This window comes from Aegilops tauschii, chromosome 5 (assembly GCF_002575655.3).
Source record: "Aegilops tauschii subsp. strangulata cultivar AL8/78 chromosome 5, Aet v6.0, whole genome shotgun sequence".
NCBI lineage: Eukaryota > Viridiplantae > Streptophyta > Magnoliopsida > Poales > Poaceae > Aegilops > Aegilops tauschii.
In genome coordinates, this window is record NC_053039.3 from 577,751,784 (window position 1) to 577,776,415 (window position 24,632).

Sequence of the window (24,632 nt, forward strand, 5' to 3'; positions counted from 1 at the left end):
ATACCCAAACCTCCAGAAAATAACCTAGATCAGAAGTTCCGCCGCCGCAAGCCTCTGTAGCCACAAGAAATCAATCTAGGCCCTCTCTAGCACCCTGCCAGAGGGGGCCATCATCACCGGAGGCCATGGAGGAGGATCCCGGAGGGGCCATCATCGCCATGAAGGCCAAGGACCGGAGGGAGAACCTCTCTCCCATCTAGGGGGGAGGCCATGGAGGAGGATCCCGGAGGGGCCATCATCGCCATGAAGGCCAAGGACCAGAGGGAGAACCTCTCCCCATCTAGGGGGAGGCCATGGAGGAGGAAGCACAAGGGGGAGAACCTCTCCTCCTCTCTCTCGGTGGCACCGGAGTGCCATCGGGAGAGGAATCATCGCCGCGGTGATCGTCTTCATCAACATCACCATCATCATCACCATCCTCATATCTTTTACGCGGTCCACTCTCCCGCACCCCACTGTAATCCCTACTTGAACATGGTGCTTTATGCCACATATTATGATCCAATGATGTGTTGCCATCCTATGATGTTTTGAGTAGATATCCTTTGTCTTTGGGTTGATTGATGATCTAGATTGGTATGAGTTGTATGTTTTATTTTGGTGCTGTCCTATTGTGCCCTCCGTGTCGCACAAGCGTGAGGGATTCCCACTGTAGGGTGTTGCAATACGTTCATGATTCACTTATAGTGGGTTGCTTGAGCGACAGAAGCATAAACCCGAGTAAGGAAGTTGTTGCGTATGGGATAAAGGGGACTTGATGCTTTAATGCTATGGTTGGTTTTACCTTAATGATCTTTAGTAGTTGCGGATGCTTGCTAGAGTTCCAATCATAAGTGCATATGATCCAAGAAGAGAAAGTATGTTAGCTTATGCCTCTCCCTCATATGAAATTGCAATGACGACTACCGGTCTTGTTAACAATTGCCTAGGATAATTCCGCACATCGACCCATCATTATTCCACACTCGCTATTTATAATATTTAGTAATATATTCTAACTTTATGATAACATCACCTACTTTTATGTTTTAGCTATTCAATATCATGCAAAGTTATCCTCTTCATACCCACAACGTAGTTTTATTTCTCGTTTCTAGTTGGAAGCAAACGTTCGGTGTACGTAGTCGTATCATTGGCAAATAGGACTTGAGCGAATATTGATATTACCTTTAGCTCCTTGTGGGTTCGACACTCCATAATTATCACTTCCACCATTGGGAATTTCTACGCTGATTCCCTGCACTTGGGGATTATCAAGCTCTTTTCTGGCGCCGTTGCCGAGGAGCAATAGCATAGGGTTGATATTCTCATGTGTGCTTGTTTGCTTTCTTCACTAAGTAGATTTTGTTTTTCCTTTTTGTTTCTGTTTAGTTGTGGGTGAAACATACACAAAAAAATTAAAAGAATGAAAATACAAAAAAAATTACTTGACTCTCATGCCTAAATTTTTTTCAATAAGAGAAGTGATTGGAAGGTTATGCATTGGAGAAGTGAGGGTCGACCTTGAACACTTGTGTTCATGCTCATGGAAACAATGTAAAAAAATTCATGGAAGCTTCTCTGAAAATAATTATCCCCTTGTATATGTCCATCGTATTATAAAAATAACCTGCCAAACTTTGGTTTTAGGATGATTAGATTGCTTGTTTACTATGTGCAGTACAAAAACAGAAACTTTGGCTGTAGCGCGTGAATTTACATTTTTTTACTGGAAAGTCAAATGGGTCTGAAACTTTTTGCACATTACTTCTGTACAAATTTAAAATTTTTCATATATTTTTAGAATTTTTTGGATATACAGAAGTTTACTAAACTTCCAGATTACTACAGACTGTCCTGTTTTTGACATATTTTGTTTTCTATCTGTTGATCGCTTATTTGGTGAATCTATGGATAGTATCGGGGGGTATGAACCATGGTGAAGTTGGAATACAGTAGAAAAAGTGCTAATATGAAATTGGAATGAATTTGCAATAGTACCTAAAGGTAGTGATTTGCTTTAGTATACTAACGGATCTCACAAAGTTTTTGTTAAGTTTCTGTGGATGAAGTGTTCGAAGAACGAGGAGTTACCGATGTGAGAAGAATAAAGAGAGGCAAGAGTTCAAGCTTGGGGATGCCCAAGGCACCCCAAGTAAATATTTCAAGGATACTCAAGCATCTAAGCTTGGGGATGCCCCGGTTGGCATCCCATCTTTCTTCTTCAACAATTATCGGTATACCTCGGTTTTTTGTTTTGTTCACATGATTTGTGTCCTTTGTGTTTTTATTTTTCTTTAAGAACCATGATAGTATGAGATATCCCTTCATCGATTTATAGAATGATTCATGTGCTTCACTTATATCTTTTGAGTATGACCTTATAGAATGCTCTTTGTGCTTCACTTAAATCTTTTGAGTATGGTTTTATAGAATGCTTCGTGTGCTTCACTTATATATTTTGAGCTTGGATATTGGTTAGACTATATTAATTGTAGAATGCTCCATGAACTTCACTTATATCTTTTGGAGTGCGAATAATAATATCATCTAAAGTGGATTTGGAAGAGTGTCGACTTTAGTTAGTAATGATTCCACTATTTCGGAAGAGGTTCCAATTGATTATGAGAACAAAGTCGCTATCTATGATGATTATTGTGATGACATGTATGCTATAAAGAATAATGTTTACCATGAAACTTGTCATCATGATTTTAATTTTCAATTGGATTATGCCTCACATGACAATTATTTTATTGAGTTTGCTCCCACTATTCCGAATGAGAAGAATTTTGCTTATGAGGAAGTAGTAAAATTTCTATGCTTGTAGGTCATGAAAAGAATGCTTTATATGATGGTTATATTGTTGAAATCATTCGTGATGCTACTGAAGATTATTATGAGGGAGGAATACATGCTTGTAGGAGTTGCAATAATATCAAGTTTCCTCTCTATGTGCTTAAAGTTTCGGAGTTATACTTGTTTTGCCTTCCTATGCTAGTTGATTCTTGTTCCTATAAATTATGTGCTCACAAAATCCCTAGGCATAGGAAGTGGGTTAGATTTAAATGTGCTAGTCATATTCTTCATGATGCTCTCTTTATGTTTCAATTCTTATCTTTTATGTGAGCATCATTGAAATCATCATGCCTAGCTAAAAGGCATTAAAGAAAAGCGCTTGCTGGGAGACAACCCAATATTTACCCTTACTGTTTTTGTGTCTTTACATGATTAAGCTACTGTAGTAATCATGTTTTATAGCTTTTTTTTCAATAAAGTGCCAAGTAAGATCTTTGGGAAGACTTGGGTGAAAGTTAATGTGATCTTGCTGTAAAAAACAGAAACTTTGCGCTCACGAGATTAGCTGTCATTTTTTATAGAGGAGTGATTTTGAGTTTATTCTTTTTGCAGAAGATTAATAGACAAATGCCTCACGTCCACAAATTTATTTCATAATTTTTGGAGTAGCAGAAGTATGATTTCTGTTCAGATCATTACAGACTGTTCTGTTTCGGACAGATTCTGTTTTCATTGCATAGTTTGCTTGTTTTCTAGTTTCTATGACTTATATTTCTCAATATAAATTGTAGAAATTATATGGTACAGTAGGAATTGTGTGAGAACAATTATGAACCTTGTCTTTGACAGTACCAAAGTGAATGGTTTACTCTTTATCATACTAACCTATCTCACGAAGTTTCGTTAAGTTTTGTGTGATTGAAGTTTTCAAGCTTTGGATGAGATATCGATATGAGGAGAATAAAGAGTGGAAAGACCCAAAGCTTGGGGATGCACAAGGCACCCCAAGGTAATATTCAAGGAAGACTCAAGCGCCTAAGCTTGGGGATGCCCCGGAAGGCATCCCCTCTTTCGTCTTCAAAACTATCGGTATACCTTACTCGGAGCTATATTTTTATTCATCACATGATATGTGTTTTTCTTGGAGCGTATTTTCAATTTTACTTGCTGTTTGAATAAAATCATTGGATCTGAAATCTTGAATGAAAAAGAATCCTCCCATGGCTTGTTAATTATTTGACTACTCAGTGTTCTTCACTTATATCTTTTTAGAGTAGTTTGTCATTTACTCACGTGCTTCACGTATATCCTATGAGTAAATGGTTGAATGAATTGAATATCATAAATCTGAATTTATATATGTTTCATATGCTTATAACATGGGGAGTAATGACTTCACACATAATAAGTATAGGTAGTAAACTTATTGAAAGTTAGCAAATGCAGAATTGGTCACTTAAACAATTCATGAAAGAATATTGAACGAAGAGAGATTTCACATATAAATATACTATCTTGGACATCTTTTGTAATTGTGAGCACTCATTAAAATATGACATGCCAAAAAGTTGATGTTGGACAAGGAAGACAACTTAATGGGTTATGTTTTCCTATATCTGAAACGTTATATTGTCTTGGATCATCCAACATGTTGAGCTTGCCTTTCCCTCTCATGCTAGCCAAATTCTTTGCACCAAGTATAAATACTACTTGTTCTTCCAAACATCCCTTAAACCAGTTTTGCCATGAGAGTCCACCATACCTACCTATGGATTGGGTAAGATCCTTCAAGTAAGTTGTCATCGGTGCATGCAATAAAAATGCTCTCTAAATATGTATGATCTATTAGTGCGAAGAAAATAAGCTTTATACGAACTTGTGATAGGGAAGAAATAAAAGCGACGGACTGCATAATAAAGGTCTTTATCACAAGTGGCAATATAAAGTGACGTTCTTTTGCATTAAGATTTTGTGCATCCAACCATAAAAGCGCATGACAACCTCCGCTTCCCTCGGCAAAGGGCCTATGTTTTACTTTTATCTTCTACCCTTATACAAGAGTCATGGTGATCATCACCTGTCCTTTTTACACTTTTTCCTTTGGCAAGTACTTTGTGTTGGAGTGATCCAGATATATATATCCACTTGGATGTAGGTTTTCATAAAGTATTATTGTAGACATTACCCTTGAGGTAAAAGGTTGGGAGGCGAAACTATAAGCCCCTATCTTTCTCTGTGTCCAATTAAAACTTTGTACCCATAAATATCACGTGAGTGTTAGCAATTGTGAAAGATTAAATGATAGTTGAGTATGTGGAGTTTGCTGAATCAAAGCTCTTATGTAGACCTTCCCAAAATAAGATGAATTGCAATTGTTTGATGACTAAGAGCATGGTTTGTTAGTTTCAAGAAAGTTTATGATCTATACTTTAACGTGTGAATAGCTTGTTACTTGATCATGAGAAGTTTTATGAGTTGAGCTACTGTTATGATATATAATGATGCTAGAAAAAGTGATTGAAATTATCATTGATCAAACTTAAGCACTTGCTAGCATTCACACTTCATAAATTATTTCTTTTATCATTTACCTACTCGAGGATGAGCAGGAATTAAGCTTGGGGATGCTGATACGTCTCCAACGTATCTATAATTTATGAAGTATTCATGCCATGTTTACAATAGTTTTATATGATTTTGGTATGATTTGATTAGAACTAACCCGGACTGGCGCTGTTTTCAGCAGAACTACCGTGATGTTGTTTTTGTGCAGAAATAAAGGTTCCCGGAATGCGATGAAAATCAACGGAGATTTTTTCTGGAAAATATAAAAAATACTGGAACGAAGAGTTACCGGAGGGGAGGCCCGTGGGCCCCATGAGGGTGGAGGGCGTGCCCACCCCCCTAGGGCGCGCCCTGTGCCTCGTGGACTTCCCATGGGCCTCCCTGACTTGTTCTCAACACCAACCTCTCCTATAAATACCCAAACCTCCAGAAAATAACCTAGATCGGAAGTTCCGCCGCCGCAAGCCTCTGTAGCCACAAGAAATCAATCTAGGACCTCTTTGGCACCCTGCCGGAGGGGGCCATCATCACCGGAGGCCATGGAGGAGGATCCCGGAGGGGCCATCATCGTCATGAAGGCCAAGGACCAGACGGAGAACCTCTCCACATCTAGGGGGGAGGCCATGGAGGAGGATCCCGGAGGGGCCATCATCGTCATGAAGGCCAAGGACCAGAGGGAGAACCTCTCCCCATCTAGGGGGGAGGCCATGGAGGAGGAAGCACAAGGGGGAGAACCTCTCCTCCTCTCTCTCGATGGCGTCGGAGTGCCATCTGGAGGGGAATCATCGCCGCGGTGATTGTCTTCATCAACATCACCATCATCATCGCCATCCTCATCTCTTTTACGCGGTCCATTCTCCCGCACCCCGCTGTAATCCCTACTTGAACATGGTGCTTTATGCCACATATTATGATCCAATGATGTGTTGCCATCCTATGATGTTTTGAGTAGATATCGTTTGTCTTTGGGTTGATTGATGATCTAGATTGGTATGAGTTGTATGTTTTATTTTGGTGCTGTCCTATTGTGCACTCCGTGTCGTGCAAGCGTGAGGGATTCCCGCTGTAGGGTGTTGCAATATGTTCATGATTCGCTTATAGTGGGTTGCTTGAGTGACAGAAGCATAAACCCGAGTAAGGAAGTTGTTGCGTATGGGATAAAGGGGACTTGATGCTTTAATGCTATGGTTGGGTTTTACCTTAATGATATTTAGTAGTTGCGGATGCTTGCTAGAGTTCCAATCATAAGTGCATATGATCCAAGAAGAGAAAGTATGTTAGCTTATGCCTCTCCCTCATATGAAATTGCAATGACGACTACCGGTCTTGTTAACAATTGCCTAGGATAATTCCGCACGCCGACCCATCATTATTCCACACTCACTATTTATAATATTTAGTAATATATTCTAACTTTATGATAACAGCACCTACTTTTATGTTTTAGCTCTTCGATATCATGCAAAGTTATTCTCTTCATACCCACAACGTAGTTTTATTTCTCGTTTCTAATTGGAAGCAAACGTTCGGTGTACGTAGAGTCGTATCATTGGCAGATAGGACTTGAGAGAATATTGATCTTACCTTTAGCTCCTTGTGGGTTCGACACTCCATACTTATCACTTCCACCATTGGTAATCTCTATGATGATTCCCTGCACTTGGGGATTATCACCCGCCGGTATCTTCCCCGCCGGTACCTTCCCCGCCGGTCTCGGCGCCGCCATCGGTGCCGGCGCTGTCGGTGTCGATGTCGGCGTCAGTACCATCATCGAGGCCGACCTGTAAACCTTGACGTTGCTTAGCAGACAAAAAGTCGAGGTACTCTTGTTCACCCTCATAATGCATCTCGTCTGCATCTTGGTCAGAAGGCCCGATTTCTTCGTTGTTCGACATGTTTCCTATGATTAAGTCTCCTCGTTTAATTCTAAAACTATGAAAAAAAATAAGAAATGACATAAAAAAGATCTATGTTTGCCGGAATGTCATTTCCCAACTCCCGGCACTCGATATGTCTACTATCTAGCACAAGTCATGCCAAAATTCACGGAAAATTTCGGCATGACCTTTGCTAAAAAATGGACATATCGAGCGCCTAAAATTCACCGGAAATGAATCAACATTCCGGCGTAACATAGGCCACTCGGATCATTTACCCTGCACATAATCATCATGTCCAAATGACATGTCCAAATTCCAAATATGACATGTCCAAAACATCACATGTCCACATATCACATGTCCACTTCAAACTTGCATATAAAAGGAAGAAAAATATAGAACTTGAAGAAAAATGCAAGAAGTCATAACAATATTTGAAAGTAAAATTCAGCCTACCTAAATTTGCTTTAACAAGGGATGTTGATTTGGACAATTGCTTAAACTAATTCTGATTTTAAGTACTAATTCTAATTAACTAACTAGCACTATAAAATTTAAATAGCAACAATTACTTAAACTACAAAACCTAGCTAAATTCATAACTAATTAGATAACCTAATTAACCTACTGCCCTAACTAAAACCTAAGTAAATTAACCAAAGAACCCTAGCTAGCAGAGAGAGGAGGAGCGGTGGGGGGCTTACAGAGGGTGCAGGCCTGACGACGGCCGAGGTTGGGAGGGGTCGGGGTCAGGGCCGGGGTCGGAGTCGGGGTCGGGGCCGTGGGCGAGCACCGGGGTCGGGGTTGGGGTCGGGGCCGGGGCCGGGGCCGTGGGCGAGCGCCAGGGTCGGGGGCGAGCGTAGGGGCGCGGCGAGGGCAGGGCTCCAGCGGCGCGACGAGGGAAGAGAGAGTGGGGATTTGGGGGAAAAGAGGCGGGATGAAGAGAGAGTGGGGATTTTGGGGGGGTTAAGTGGACATAGCAGTAGCGCGTTTAAACCGAATGCGCTATAGCTAAGTTAGCTATAGCGGTTTTACGAGGAGAGCGCTACTACAATTACAGATAGCTATAGCGGATTTGTGAGGAAACCGCTACTGCTACCTTGACTAGCTGCATCGCTTTTTCAGAAAAGCGCTACTGCTATAACCAGTACCTATAGCGGTTTTCCTGTTTGTTTCCTTCTATTTTCTTTTCCTTTATTTTCTCTCACTTTTTTTTCCAAGAGCAGTGAACGAAGAGAAGGCGATATATATTGCACCGTTTGACGGTTAAGTATGTATACAAAATAGGAACATATATATTACTTCATTGGACCCATGCATAATGGCTAAGTGTGTTTCCTCAGCGTTGACGTTTTCGTTTTTGATTGAGCTTCTTTCCCTTCTTGTTCGTTAAAGAATAATTGAGCCCCTCATTGTGACTTTTCCTTTTCCATGGAGTACGATTTTTCTTAGGTAATGTAGTATTGATTCTTCTTTTGATGTATACTTCATCGTCATCGCCATCTTCCCTCATTGGGTTGCCATAGTGGTCGCAATCTTCCTCGTTGGCAACTCCATCCATTCCAATGATGTTCCTTTTTCCTCTCCTCACGACAACATGGCTGGGATTGCACGGGTCGGTTATGAAGAAGCATTGTGCCACGTGCTTAGCGTGTACCCATGGCTCATTTTTAGCAATAGCGTTCACGGTAGTGCTCTTGGCGTCGGGTATAGTCATGGTAGTGAAATACCGGTTTTCTCTTTTGACATTCTTAGCCCATCTGACACGGAACATCATCGTGTTGTGCAGTCTAGAGTAGTCAAGCTCCCAGTTCTCCTCGACCCTTACGTAAAATCTCTCAGTTGCGCCGTTGTCGCTGCCGATCATGCATTCCATCGTCACCCCTGAGTTCTGATCATCACTGTCCATATCTTTGGCCTCCGTGTAGAACGTGTATCTGTTGACATCGTATGCCTGATAGGTGACGAGGTTGGGCGAGGAGCCATGTGCTAAGTCGTATATGAGCAATCCGTCCTTAGAGCCCTCCTCCGGGGGATTAGCAATAATATGCTCTTTGAACCAATGCAGGAAAGTGGAGTTGTGCTCTCTAGTAACTTCGGTGTCCGTCCTGCGTACCCCCCGGTCACGATACTTCTTTGCGATAATTTCTTTGTGCAGTGCCACGAAAGGATCTACCTCGTCTAGGTGTTGTAGCACTACCAAGTTTGCTCTGTCAAAGTCGTTGCATCGATCTGAGTATGCCACGTGCAGTTCCCTGCGACCGTTGGAGTGACCTTCTCCTTCGAGCCTCCCATCGTGATTGTTAATGGGCAAACCAACACCAACACCAAGCGGCTGGTCTGCACAATATAGAAAATTCTTGTAGAAAGAGATGCACTCTTGTGTCAGATAGCCCTGGACGATGCTTCCATCCGGACGGGACATGTTACGAACGAATCCTTTGATGATCCCATTCATCCTCTCAAACGGCATCATGTTGTGCAGGAATGACTGCCCCAGGTCTATTATGTCGTCCACAATGTGGACACACAGATGCACCATGATGTCAAAGAACGCGGGCGGGAAGTACATCTCAAGCTCATTCAGTATCACAATGATCTCTTCCTGTAGCCTTCGGAGCTGTTTCACACTGATCGACTTTCGAGAGATGACGTCGAAAAAGTTGCATAGACCAATAAGCGTGTCACGGACGTGCTTGTCCATTATCCCTCTAAGGGAAATAGGTAGTATCTGTGTCATCATCACATGACAGTAATGGGACTTCATCCCGTTGAACCTTTTCTTGTCCGTGTCTAGATATCTGCTTATCTTGCCACAGTAACCGGAACTAACTTTGACTCCGGTAAGGCACTTAAAGAATTGATCAATCTCAGCCTGAATTAAGGTGAAGCAAGAAGGGGGGCAATAATCCTCTTCCTTTACTTTCTTGACCTTCTTCTCCCGCGCCTTTGTCTTCATCTCTGTCTCGTCTAACTTTTTACAGGGCGGCATGTGCAGATCTTCCCTGATATTCAAATCTTGCAAGTCTTTTCTTGCCTTCGGCCCATCCTTGGTGTTATCCGGCATGTTCATCAGTGTCGCGAGTAAGGTCTCAAGGACATTCTTACAGATATGCATTTGATCAAGGAAATGAGGTGTATCGAGTTTGTGCCAATACTCCAAGTCCCAAAATACATACCTCGTCTTCCATACCTTCAGCAGCGGCTCCGGCGCCTTTTTCATTGTCTTTCCCGGCGCGGGGCACCGTTTCAACAGCTCATCGATTTCGGCGCTGCTCCGCTTACGTGGAGGTCCTCGATGCTCAGCGTGACAATTGAATAGATCGCCACGGTTTCTCCACAGGTTGTCCCGTTCGAGCCATCTTCGATGCCCCATGTACATGATTTTCCCAGACCCGCCATCTTTCCTTGACATTAGCTGCTGAGACGTTGTATCATCCATGCACCGCGTGCATCCGCAATATCCATGGCACACCTGGCCTGCGACATATCCGTAACCGAGATAGTCGTGCACCGTCGTGATCAGCACGACTCTCATGTAGTAATACTCGCCTTTGCTAGCGTCCCATGTCTTGGCCGGTGTTTTCCATAACGTGTCTAACTCCTCTTGAAGTAGCCCCAGATATAGATTAATATTATTTCCTGGTTGTTTCGGCCCTTGAATCAGCTTGCTCATGTGAATGTACTTCGACTTCATGCACAACCAGGGGGGAGGTTGTACATCCATACAAACACGGGCCATGTGCTATGGTTGGTGTTCTCATTGCCAAACATATTCATGCCATCGGTACACGCGCCGAGCACGATGTTCCTTGCATCACATTCAAAATACCGATAGAAGTCGTTCAACGCTCTCCACTGGCTTCCATCCTAAACGTGTCTCAGCTTCGGATCATCTCCATTGTCGGGCTTCTTCCTCTCCGCGTGCCAGCGCATGATCTTTGCTTCCTTGGTGAAAGAACATGCGGTGCCCCCATGTTTGGTTTTGGTAATTGATGTCAATCTCTATGGACTAATGGTTGCCTTGAGTTATATTTGAAGGATTTGTGCATAGGCATTTCTTGAAGTCCATGTGTTGGTTTCAAGGAGTTTATGTGGTGACCAAGGTGTTATTAAGGAATTATCCAAAGATTGGTCATGTGAGAGTAGAACTTATTGCAAGCATGTCTTGAAGAAGAAGATTGTGTGATCATTCATGTTTACCTTCAAGACATCATCCAAATGAAGAGAGTTGGAAAGAGTCAAGGTTGATCAAGACTAAGTCAAGAGTGAATCAAGTTGATCAACACACAAAGCGCACAAGATGTACCGGGAGGGATCAAGCGATCCCATGGTGTGGTAAGCATTGTCGATTATGCTTTGTGTACTAACCCATGATCTTCGTGAGAGTTCTTTGTGGGGTTAGGTTGCGGTGTGCAAGTTCAAGTGAAGCATCATGAAGAGATCAAATGCTTGAAGCTTGTCGTCCATTGTGGCAACAATGGACTTGTGAAGATGTTGCGGTGCGCAAGTTCAAGTGAAGCATCATGACGAGATCAAATGCTTGAAGCTTGCCGTCCATTGTGGTGACAATGGACTGGTGAAGATGTGCGGAAGAGTGGCTCACCCATAGTGGAGTACGGGGGAGCAATCAACTAGTCTTCATCGAGCCAACACAACCAAGAAAGGTGGTCCAACTTGAGGGAGTCAAGATCGTCATCATCTAGCTCAAGTGGACCATGTGCAAGGCAAAGGTTTGCTCTTGATAGGTTTTCTATTTTACCGGTCTCATGATGGTAGTTGGGAGACCGGGTTATAGGATCGATTGCCGTACTATCAAGGGGGGCTCTCGATGAGTAGCTTGATCGTATCGTTCATAGAGAGCTCAAACCATTGCATCCTTGCATCATCTTTGTTGGTTCTGGTTTGGTTCTTCTCTTTGTGAGTTTTGGAGCTTATGGTCATCTTGATGACAAGCTCGAGTTCATCGAAAACGGGGTTCACTCGCATCTTCTATGATGTTTTCGATGTTGGAGGTTATGCCGGTTCTTCTCGGTTGGAGGTTTCACTCCTCTATTTTTTGGCATACCTCCCCTGCCTCTTCTTACTATAACCAGCCGCTGTTTTGATGCTACTCGTCTTTCTCTATCCAACAAGCTTGAGTTTGCTCAATTCGGAGCTCATATGCAGAAGTTATGGCAGTCTTGGTTTCCTAGCGGTAGTACCACGGCCAGAGCGGCAGTACCGCTTATCACCCCAAGCGGTAGTACCGCTGTCCAAAGCGGTAGTACCGCCTATGGCCATAAGCGGTAGGACGGCTACGGTTCCGCGCTGGTACCGCCTCGATTTTGGGTCTTGCATTTTTCGTGTCGAGTTTTGCAGTAGTTGCACGGCAGTAAGGCGCGGCAGTTCCACCTATAAGCGGTAGTACCGCCCTGATGGGCGGTAGTACCGCCTATAAGCGGTAGTACCGCTCCGGTCGGGCGGTAGTACCGCTACTGTTTTTTTTGGTCCCGTGTTCTGCTCCTCCAGCAGTAGTACCGCTGGGGTGCGCGGTAGTACCGCTTATAAGCGGTACTACCGCCCCAAGGTTCATGTTTGGTTGCTCTTTTTTCCCTGCTTCTTCCGCCAGAGCGGTAGTACCGCTCGTGGAGCGGTAGTACCGCTCGTGTGCGGGCTGAGCACATAACGGTTGGATTTTTCCCCTTCTATAAAAGGGGGTCTTCTTCCCCAATGAACCTTATCCTTTGAGCTCGTGTTCTTCCCCCATTGTTGACCTTCTTCGAGCTTGCTAACTCTCAATCCCTCCATGGATCCTTGCTAGTTTTTGAGGGAAAAGAGAGAGGAGATCTAGATCCACATTTCCACCAATCACTTTCTCCTCTATGTGAGGGGAACCCCTTGGATCTAGATCTTGGAGTTCTTGGTGTTCTCCTTCTTGTTCTTCCTCTCATTTTCTTCCCTAGCATTAGTTGCTTCGGTGGGATTTGAGAGAGAAGGACTTGGGCACTCCGTGTGCCCTTGCCATTGCATTTGGTGCATCGGTTTGAGTTCTCCACGGTGATACGTGGAAGTTACAAGTTGAGAAGCTTATCACTCTTGGGTGCTTGGTGCCCTTGAGCTTGTTCCTCTTGGGTGCTTGGGCACCCTAGACGGTTGGTGGTGTTCGGAGCTCAATCATTGTGGTGTAAAGCTCTGGGCAAGTGTCGGGGTCTCCAATTAGGTTGTGGAGATCGCCCCGAGCAATTTGACGGGTACCGGTGACCGCCCCCAAGGGTTGCCAAAGTGTACGGGTTCGGTGACCGCCCCCAAGGGTTGCCATTTGTACGGGTTCGGTGACCGCCCTCAAGGGTCCCTTAGTGGAATCACGGCATCTTGCATTGTGCGAGGGCGTGAGGAGATTACGGTGGCCCTAGTGGCTTCTTGGGGAGCATTGTGCCTCCACACCGCTCCAAACGGAGATTAGCATCCGCAAGGGTGTGAACTTCGGGATACATCGTCGTCTCCACGTGCCTCGGTTATCTCTTAACCGAACCCTTTACTTACGCACTTTACTTTGTGATAGCCATATTGTTTCTTGTCATATATCTTGCTATCACTTAGTTGTTTATCTTGCTTAGCATAAGTTGTTGGTGCACATAGGTGAGCCTAGTTGTTGTAGGTTTTGTGCTTGTCAAATTAACCGCTAGGTTTATTCCGCATTTGTTCAAGCCTAAACCGTAATTATTTTAAAGCGCCTATTCACCCCCCCCCTCTAGGCGACATCCATGATCTTTCACTTGGGATCTACGAAATACCGCTGGAGACGAGGAGTGATCGGTAAGTACCATACAACTTTCTGGGGACATTTCTTCCCGGCCTTCTTGTATCGAGAAGCATTGCACACGAGACAGCTTGTTTTTTCCGCGTGCTCCTTCCGATAAATTATGCGATCGTTGATGCATGCATGGTATGTAATGTGCGGCAGATCAAGAGGGCACACGATCTTCTTGGCCTCATCCACACTAGTAGGACATAGATTCCCCGTGGGAAGAACATCTTTTAAGTACTTGAGATGCTCATCGAGGCTAGTGTCGGTCCATTTGTTTTTAGCCTTCGTCTTCAGGAGTTGGAGCGTGAAACTCAAGCGAGTCACCTCAGGATTGCAACCATCATACAATGGAGTGTTCGAGTCTACCACCAGTTGCTGCAACTTAGCCTCCTCTCTAGAAGAAGCTCTCTCAGTACTCGTCTCCTTGCGAAGCAGTGCTTGAACATGACGGTCCCGCACTATTGAACTTAGTACCGACGAACTCTGCGGCGTGGAGTCCACGTTCTCTCCGCCACCATGTCCATCTCCTTCTCCTCCGCCATGTCCTGCCCCTTCTCCGCCGCCATGTCCGGCCTCTTCCCCGCCGCCATTATCGATCATCTCTTTGTCTTGCCCCGTGTCATCATTGCCTGCCCTGTCGGCGTCCTCAACATCATCATCCTCATCTTCAATTATCCACCGAGTATAGCCATCCATGAAACCAGTCATGAGAAGGTGCGCTTCAACACGACCATCGTCATAGGGGTCGAGCCAAACTATTCCTTTGCATTTTCGACACGGACATAAAACCTCTGTCAGGTTATTTTCTTTCATGTCCTGCACCGCCGACCGCAACCACCTGTCCACCATCGTTCCACTGACCATCATGAACGTCTGCACGGTAATAATAAACAAATTGATTATAAAAATGCGTGCATGCATCAAAGTCATACAAAAATTCGGCATGACCTTCCCTAAAAATAGGACATATAGATCTAGAGTTTGCCTGGAATTCGCCGAAACAGAAATAAATCGACATTTCGGTAAAACATAGGCAACTCAAAAGCACAATCTGGCGTCAACTCATGCCACACACACAATTTCCATCATATCGCCCAATTATCATATCGCACACACATACACATATTTCCATTCTTGCAAAAGCATGAACTTTTAATCACCTATCGTCTCGAGATCGAGCACACGGTGGAGATGATGATGTAGGGAGATCAAAAGTGGACAAAGCTCTTCTTGACAAAGCTAGATCTAGTTAGGGGCACATAGGTCACTTCACTAAATGCTACATCTACCTAGCTAGCTAATTTGGGAGGAGACAACATCAACTAGTGGAGGGGGAAGGAAAAAGAGAAATGAGATGCATTAAAGGAGGTGGTGGACTTAGCTAGGAGTAATAAAGAGAGAGAAAGGTAGGTATAAGAGGGAGAGTAATGGAGGGAGAAGTATTGAGGATGAAGCAAAGTGAGGGAGAAAGGAGGTGGGAGGTAGGGGAAAGTGAGGAAGAGAGGAGATGGGGAGGGGAGGAGGGGGAGGGGAAAAGGTGGAATTATGCTGCGTCTTAGCAGTAGCGCGGGCTGTAAAGCGTGCTACTGCTAAGAGAATAGCAGCAGCGCGCTTTCTGCACACGCGCTACTGCTAAGCAGGGCCCGCCATGTGGCCAGTTTCAAAATTAGCAGTAGCGACCAGTGAAAAAAGCACGCTACTACTATTACATTAGCAGTATCGCGGGTCGCGGCAGCGCGCTGCTGCTAAACCTAGGTTGGTGGGTACTGTCGGTCGATTTTACTAGCAGCGCGGTTCCACCAGTTAGCAGTAGCGCCTGTTTTGAACCCGCGCTACTGAAAATGAGCAGTAGCGCCTCTTTTTGTACTGTGCTGCTGCTAAGATTCTGTGTATAAGGTTTTCCCTAGTAGTGCTATGGTACAAACCCAGTTAGAACAAGTTGCTAAATCACAAAGAGAATTGCTTGATGAAATGTATAACAATATGCATAACTTTGCTGTTAGAGTTGCAACTAGAGAAGGTAAAATGACTCAGGAACCACTTTATCCCGAGGGACACTCAAAAAGAATTGAACAAGACTCACAAATAAATAACACTAGTGCACCTAGTCCTTCTAAAAAGAAAAAGAAAAAGAAAAAGAAAAATGATAGGACTTTGCATGCTTCTAGTGAACCTGAAATAGAGAAACCTCCTGATAATGAAAATTAAACTTCTATCTCTGATGCTGAAACTCAATCTGGTAATGAACATCCACCTAGTGATAATGAAAAAAATAATGGTGATGTTCATGAAGATACCCAACCAAACAATGAAAAAGAACCAGATAATGATATTGAGATAGAACCACTTGTTGATCTTGATAACCCACAACCTAAGAATAAAAGGTATGATAAAAGAGACTTTGTTGCTAGAAAACACGATAAAGAAAGAGAACCGTGGGTTCAAAAACCTATGCCTTTTTCACCCAAGTCAACTAAAAAGAATGATGATGAAGAATTTGAACGCTTGGCTGAAATGCTGAGGCCAGTCTTTTTGCGTACTCGCTTGACTGGTATCTTGAAAATGCCTCCTTATGCAAAGTATATGAAAGACATCATCACTAATAAGAGAAAAATACCGGAAGCTGAAATCTCCACTATGCTTGCTAATTATACTTTTAAAGATGGAGTACCTAAAAAACTTGGAGATCCGGGAGTACCAATTATACCTTGCTCCATCAAAAATAATTATGTGAAAACTACTTTGTGTGATTTAGGAGCTGGTGTTAGTGTTATGCCTTTCTCTTTATATAAAAGACTTGACTTGAATAAACTCACACCTACTGAAATATCTTTGCAAATGGCTGACAAGTCAACTGCCATACTTATCGGTATCTGTGAGGATGTGCCCGTTGTTGTTGCTAATGTTACTATCTTGACTGGCTTTGTTATACTTGAGATGCCCGAGGACGACAACATGTCGATTATCCTTGGTAGACCCTTCTTGAATACTGCAGGCGCTGTTATTGATTGCAATAAAAGCAATGTCACTTTTCATATTAATGGTAATGAGCATACGGGCACTTTCCGAAAAAACAATTCCAAGTGAATGGTATTAATGTTATTGAAAAATCTCCGACAATCACTATTGGAAGTTTTCAAATACCTCTACCTATTGTCAAAAAGAAATGTGAAATGCTTATTATTAGGGACATTTATATCTCCATTAAGGTAACTTAGTGATCTACGAAAATTCTTTGGATTCATGCTAATCAAAAGTGGTTGTTAATAAGACCTGATCAACCTTATTAATGAATCATTTTTGAGCAGTATAAAGTTGATGAATTTAGTAAGCACTAATTTCTATCCCTACTTCTTGTTTTCTGTTTTTATTAGTTAAATAAAATAAAATGTCATGTTTAGTCCGTTTTCTCAATTTCCCGTGTATAAAAAATAACCCAAAAATAAAAGTGCTCAGAATGCCCTGAAAATTTTATACTATTTTTTCTGAATATTTTTGAATTTTTTCGTTGGAGCTGCTGCAAAAGTCTACATCTTTCTCTTTGTCCGTCTTGTAAGTAAATGAGCATGGAGGCGACTGCAGCCACGGTGTGGCCATCGACCTCCTCCTCCGTCCTCACCCCTCGCACCCGCCACCATGCCACTCCCAGCTCCCGCCCCCTCCGCTCCGGCTTCCTCGGCCGCGCCCTCACCCTCGCCGCTGCCACCCACCGCCCCTCCTCCGCCTCCGCCGCCGTCTCCATCTCCGTGCGCACGGCCTGGGACGGCCCCCTCTCCTTGGCGCGCCTCATCATGCAGGGCCGCAACGTCAAGGTAACATCTTTCTTTTTTCTGCAAAAATAAAAAAATCTTTCTTCCCCCAATCCCGCAATCCGCACAAATAATGCGCCATCGATTCCCCACCTGAGCGGCTGACCCACCTCCTGCGCTCGCAGTTGACGAGCTCAAGGAGCACATCGAGGACAAGGTGGGTCGCGCGGTGCACAACCAGGCGCACCTGGTGCGGGAGGTGGACGTGCGCCTCTCCGCCCGCGGCGGCGACCTCAGCAAGGGCCCCAAGCTCTCCCGCTGCGAGGTCACGCTCTTCACGCGCCGCCATGACGTCGTGCGCGCCGAGGAGGAGGAGGACTCCTCCTACGCCTCCATTGACGCCGCCGCCGCCGTCGTCAAGCGCAAGCTCCGCAAGATTAAGGAGAAGGAGACCGACGTGCGATACCTCAAGGGCACCAAGGAGTGGCAGTCCTCCGGCTGTCCGATGTAGAAGATGAATCGGAGGTAGAGGACGACGAGCTCATCGAGGTCATCGGCGCCGAGGACGAGGAGACCGTGCTCACCAAGGTGACCACTGCACTGACCAACGAACCATCAATCAATCTCTCTTTGCTGCTGCATTCAGCAAAATGCCACTCATTTACAACTGCTTTGACTGACAATTTTGCACCTTTTATTCATTCACCATCTGATCTAGTGCAGGAATTTACAATTAGTCTTTATGAAGAATAGAATTCATCTATGTTGCTGCGTTAATTAAGATTCAAGATTGATTAAACAATTGGTGCCAGGGTCCGATGTGTGAGCTCATCAACTATTCTGTTGGTTTGCAGGTTGTGCGCACAAAGGTGTTTGAGATGGCGCCGCTGACGGTGGACGAGGCGCTGGAGCAGCTCGAGAACGTCGACCACGACTTCTATGCCTTCAGGAACGAGCAGACAGGTAGCTACCTAAGTGCTGCAGCATTGCATTCACAGTTGCACTTGCATTTGCTCCATGAAAACTGTTCATGTGTACAACTCAACTGAACTTATCTGAACCAGACTAAACTGAAGTTAACTGAACTTATCTGAACCAGACTAAACTGAAGTTAGCTGAACATACCGACTAAACATAACTGAACTGAGCCGTCTGAAATGCAGGGGAGGTGAACATCGTGTACAAGAGGAAGGAGGAAGGGTTCGGGCTCATCATCCCCAAGCAGGATGGCCACGTCGACAAGGCCACCGTCAACGCTAAGGAGCACCCCGTCGCCGGCTGACCACGTCATCGTCTCCCCTCCATGACACCAAGTCACTCACTAGCTGTAGCTGCATTAGTTGGTCTGTTTTTTCCCCTGATGGTGGTGGGTGTCAACAACTGCTGGTGTTTCATCAGAGCAGACAGTTCCTCCCTTGTGCAAATTAACAGACGCTTTCTGAGCTGTGTTAACTCATGATGATCCCACACACCATCTGGTAAGTTGTTTTTGTTCCCTCTTTTGCGGGAAAAGGGATACATACATACATACATACATACATCTGCAGTCATGTTAACTAATTGAAATTGGAAATTTGCCCTTCTCAAGCTCTGATCTGCATAAGAAGTTGCTACTAGTGTTAAAACATGTTTTAGCTGACACTCACTGATGAACATATGTATCCCAATATTTCATACATACACACACTAAGAAAGATGAAGGAAATTCACAGTATTAACCGTGCATACTTGATAGGTGGGAACCCGTTGAACGAGTTCACGCCCGAGGGTGGCCCGATCTTCACGTCGTAGGATCGAATCGGGAGGGATAACTAGCTGCAAGCAGCCGGGATAACTAGCTTTATACCTGCCAAGGTTGGATGCAACCCGTACATTGCGGATGGCTGACCGAAGCTACAAGAACTCCAACCCGCTGTCCGAACAATCGCAGAACCACAAACCGGGACTAATCCACACAAAACGGCCGGAACCGTAGAGCACGAACTAGTGGGAACCAGAGGCTCCTTCTCGCGAATTCGAATGAACTCACAAGAGCAAAGGTAGCAAGATCTCTCGGATCTCTCTAGCAGTCTTGCTGCATAAGCTTGTAACTGAATGGTTTGACAAAAGGTTCTCTAGAGGATGGGGAGATGGGGTTTTATAGCAGGGACAACCCCCCTTAGCTAGGTGTGAAAATGGTTTCAAAAGTAAGCAGTTTTGAATGGCTTCCTTGGGTGAATAAGCAGTCAACTTTGGGAGTTGTTGCAGAGCTCCTCGGAAATTCGCGAAGTCTTGACAGCCTGGACACCTTCCACGAGAATGACTAGAGGTTTTTTGCATTGGAAAGATAATTTGATGTAGCTTCTGTTGATGTACCCCTATGGCCCGTCTCTCCATCACATGGGTGTGCCACACCAAAATATCAGAGGTAAAAACTGACAGCATCAGCTTCACTTGCAACTTGTTTTCTCCAAACTTGTTCCTCCAAAGTGGTTGCTTCAAGAGCTCATAGGTTGTTGGATTGCTTCCATGTTATACCTAAGTTCAACCAACAACAATGGAGATGAAAGCATAGTTGTGTCATGAAGGTTACAAGGTAAACTTAAGTTAGCGTTCACCTGGTCACTTATTTGTTTGGCGCGACTTCTTGTGATTGGACCTATAATTGTTGGAGACTTGTCGATGGTTGTGGTGTCCTCATCATCCTCCCCCTCTTGAAGAGTAGTCGTCCACGACTCTGATGGTCCAAAGTATGGAGAGAGGTCGGACATATTGAAAGTTGGACTAACACCGTAATCCATCGGAAGGTCAATCTTGTAGGCATTGTCATTGATCTTCGCAAGAACTTTGAATGGACCATCTCCTCGTGGCTGCAACTTGCATTTGCGTTGACCTGGGAAACGATCCTTCCGCAGGTGTACCCACACAAGATCACCTTCTTCAAACAACACCTTCTTTCTTCCCTTGTTTGCTCGTTTTGCATATTGTTCAGTCATCTTCTCAATTTTTTCCTTGGTCTTCTCATGAATTTTCTTCACGAAGTTAGCACGCTTACTTGCATCAAGATTGGTTCGCTCCTGCAATGGTAAAGGCAAAAGATCTATGGGAGCAGCAGGTTTGAAACCATAAACAATTTCAAAAGGACAAAATTTAGTGGTCGAATGTACTGCCCTGTTGTATGCAAACTCCACGTGGGGGAGACACTCTTCCCACATCTTCAAATTTTTCTTTAAAACTGCTCTCAGCATCATGGATAGTGTGCGGTTGACAACTTCAGTTTGTCCATCCGTTTGTGGGTGGCATGTAGTGGAAAAGATAAGCTTTGTTCCTAGCTTTGCCCACAACATTTTCCAAAAATAGCTCAGAAACTTGGTGTCACGATCTGAAACAATAGTGCGTGGTACTCCATGCAGCCGCACGACTTCCCTGAAAAACAAATCAGCAATGTGTGAAGCATCATCACTCTTATGACACGGGATAAAATGAGCCATTTTTCTAAACCTATCAACCACCACAAAAACTGAATGACTCCCCCTTTTAGTGCATGGTAATCCAAGAACAAAATCCATAGAAATATCTTCCCAAGGTGTACTAGGAATTGATAAGGGTGTATAAAGTCCATGAGGGTTTAAACGTGACTTACCTTGCGGCAAATCTCACAACGTAGCACGTAGCGCTCAACATCACGCCTCATCCTTGGCCAAAAGAAATGGTCGATCAGCACACTCTCAGTTTTCTTTGCTCCAAAATGTCCCATGAGACTGCCAGCATGAGCCTCCTGCAAAAGCAAAAAAACGAACAGAGCATTCTGGGATGCACAATTTGTTAGCTCGAAACAAAAATCCATCATGCAAGTGAAACTTTTCCCAACCTTTTCCCTCACTACACTTTGAGTGTGGTTCAGCAAAATATGGGTCATTCACATACAATTCTTTAATGCTTTGCAACCCAAGAATTTTAGTATCAAGTTGTGAGAGTAAAATATGGCGTCTAGACAAAGCATTGGCAACAACATTATCTTTTCCTTTCTTGTACTTGACAATATAGGGAAAAGATTCTATGAATTCACTCCATTTTGCATGTCCACGGTTCAGTTTTTGTTGACCCCTAAGGTGCTTTAAAGATTCATGGTCGGAATGTATCACAAATTTTTTAGGCCACAAATAATGTTGCCATGTTTCCAAAGATCTCACAAGTGCATATAATTCTTTGTCATAAACTGAGTAATTTAGACTTGGACCACTTAGCTTCTCACTAAAATATGCAATAGGCCTGCCGTCTTGCATTAGTACGCCTCCAATACCCACACCACTTGCATCACATTCAATTTCAAAAGTCTTATCAAAGTTGGGTAGTGCAAGCAATGGTGTGGATGTCAATGTTTCTTTCAGCTCTTGAAAGGCCTTCTCTTGTGCGTTTGCCCACTTGAAGGGAACATCTTTCTTGGTTAGCTCATTCATTGGGGCAGCAATGGTGCTGAAGTCCTTCACAAACCGACGGTAGAAACCAGCAAGGCCAAGAAAGCTTCGTACTTGGCTTACATTTTGTGGAGGCATCCACTCACGGATGGCCTTGACCTTCTCCTCATCTACCTCCACACCTTGACCTGAAACAACAAAGCCAAGAAACACAACTTTTTCTATGCAAAATGTGCACTTTTCCTTGTTAGCATATAATTTCTCCTCTCTTAGGACAGCAAGCACACACCGAATGTGTTCAACATGTTCATCCAAAGTTTTGCTATAAATCAGGATGTCATCAAAGTAAACAACCACAAACTTGCCAATGAACATTCTAAGCACATGATTCATTAATCTCATGAAAGTAATAGGTGCATTTGTCAATCCAAATGGCATAACTAACCCCTCATACAAACCAGATTTTGTTTTGAAAGCAGTTTTCCATTCATCACCCTCTCTCATTCTAATTTGATGGTAGCCACTTCGCAAGTCAATTTTAGAAAAGATGGTGGCGCCACTAAGTTCATCAAGCATATCATCAAGCCTAGGTATGGGATGCCTATACCTCATAGTGATGTTATTAATAGGCCTACAATCACAACACATTCGGGAAGATTCATCTTTCTTTGGTACTAAAAGAACGGGTACATCACAAGGAGAGAGACTTTCCCTTACATAACCTTTGTTTAGTAGGCCTTCAACTTGTCATTGAATCTCCTTGGTTTCCTCCGGGTTTGTGCGGTATGGTGGTCGGTTCGGCAATGGGGCTCCTGGTACCAAATCAATTTGGTGCTCAATGCCTCTTTGTGGTGGCAGCCCTGGTGGTATCTCCTCGGGGAACACATCTTCATACCCCTGCAACATTTCAACAACAACACTAGGAGTGGTGGAGGTTAATTCATTAGTAGAAAGAAAATTGTCCTTGTACAAAAGTACAAAGAACACGGAATTGGGTTCTCTCAACTCTCTCATGTCCCTTTTCCTAGCCATCATAACTAATCCCTGTTTTTCCCATGTCTTGGTCAATTTAAGCTGTGGGGTTTTATTTGGCTTTGGATTCTCTCGCTCACTATGTTGGTGGATGTCACTCAAGTGTTTCTCGCTCACTCTCTCTTTCCTTTTCAGATCATCCATCAATATTTCTTCGGGTGTCAAAGGGAGCAAAGATATGCGCTCTCCCTCATATTGGAACGAGAGACGATTAGTACGGCCGCTGATTTGCACATCATGATCATACAACCAAGGTCTTCCCAACAGCAATTGGCATGCTTGCATTGGCACCACGTCACATTCCACTTGATCCCGGTACTTCCCAATGGAAAACTGAATGGTGAAAATGTTGCTTACTCGAAGTGTACCACAATCATTGAGCCATTGCATCTTATATGGACTTGGGTGCCTTCTTTGTTTCAGTCCCAACTTCTCTACCAAATCTGAACTTGCATTGTTGTTGCAACTGCCATTGTCAACAATAATTCTGCAAACCTTGTCCTTGATGGTGCCACGGGTGTGAAAAATATTATGTCGCTGCCCTTTCTCTTCTCTAGCTGCATTAACACTAAGCACACGACGAGAAAGAAAACAATCTCCCATGTCGGCCTGAATATCACAACCACTCTTCTCGCCCTCTTCATCCTCATGATCACCTGATGCTCCATTATCTCCATGCTCACTCTCAGATTCCCATTCACCTTGTTCATTCACAAAGAGAACTCTCTTGTTTCGACATTCAGAAGAAATGTGACCATGCCCTTTGCACTTCCAACACTCAATATCTCGGCTTCGAGATGATGGTACAGCCATGGGGTTAGAGGTACTTCCAGGAGCAGAAGGAGCACGCTTGTCAACATTCCTAGGGGCTGGTGATGATGCCGATGAAGCCGCTGTTCGCCGGGTGGCAGTAGGGTGTGAAGTATGCTGAAACTGAGAACCACCATGAGAGGCACTTGGCTGCAACCTTTGCCATGGTGTGGTGGTGTGGTTATGAGATATCCGTCCATGATCACTCCGCTGCACCTTCCTCTCCGTGCGCTTTGCTTGCTCCAAAATATCTTGTAGAGTGTTATAGGGAAACATCTCCACAAAATCAGAAATTTCATTGTTGAGACCATGCAAAAATCTTGCCATCTTTGACTCCTCATCTTCATGAATACAAGCACGAACCAACAACAATTCCATCTCTTTATAGTACTCATCCACCGTGTGCGTACCTTGGCTGAGACGCTGCAATCTGTTTTGGAGATCTCTTTGATATTGTGAAGGAACAAACCTTCGCATCAAGGCTTGTTTCATCTCTTCCCAAGTGTCAATGTGATCACGGCCTAGCAGCAGCTGATTTTCTTGTAGTTGATTCCACCAAGTGAGTGCATAACCAGAAAACTCAACACAAGCAAGGTTTACTCTCTTCTGATCAGCAAGGTTATGGATACGA

The 24,632-nt window shown here is 44.0% G+C and overlaps 1 protein-coding gene and 1 pseudogene across 1 annotated transcript; one reads left to right on the top strand and one right to left on the bottom strand.

The window, feature by feature from the left end:
• Window positions 1-17,573: 17,573 nt before the first annotated feature.
• Window positions 17,574-19,119, top strand: LOC109764627 (ribosome-binding factor PSRP1, chloroplastic-like; annotated as a pseudogene).
• A 1,120-nt stretch (window positions 19,120-20,239) lies between these two features.
• Window positions 20,240-24,328, bottom strand: LOC120965087 (uncharacterized). Its single transcript, XM_073499577.1, has 5 exons — window positions 23,549-24,328; window positions 23,002-23,056; window positions 21,935-22,347; window positions 21,385-21,519; window positions 20,240-20,818 (listed from the first exon to the last, which is right to left on the bottom strand). Exons 1-5 carry the CDS (start codon window positions 24,326-24,328, stop codon window positions 20,240-20,242), a joined length of 1,962 nt encoding a protein of 653 aa, XP_073355678.1.
• Between the last annotated feature and the right edge of the window lie 304 nt (window positions 24,329-24,632).

Bases quoted from the DNA above. Each gene is read 5' to 3' on its own strand.
- LOC120965087 (XM_073499577.1), bottom strand. From the start codon at position 24,328: ATGGCAAGATTTTTGCATGGTCTCAACAATGAAATTTCTGATTTTGTG. The intron at 21,520-21,934 runs GTGAGATCTTTG...TTGCTTTTGCAG, and splicing joins ACAAAGAATTATATGCACTT to GAGGCTCATGCTGGCAGTCT. The intron at 20,819-21,384 runs GTAAGTCACGTT...TTACCATTGCAG, and splicing joins GTTGTGAGATTTGCCGCAAG to GAGCGAACCAATCTTGATGC.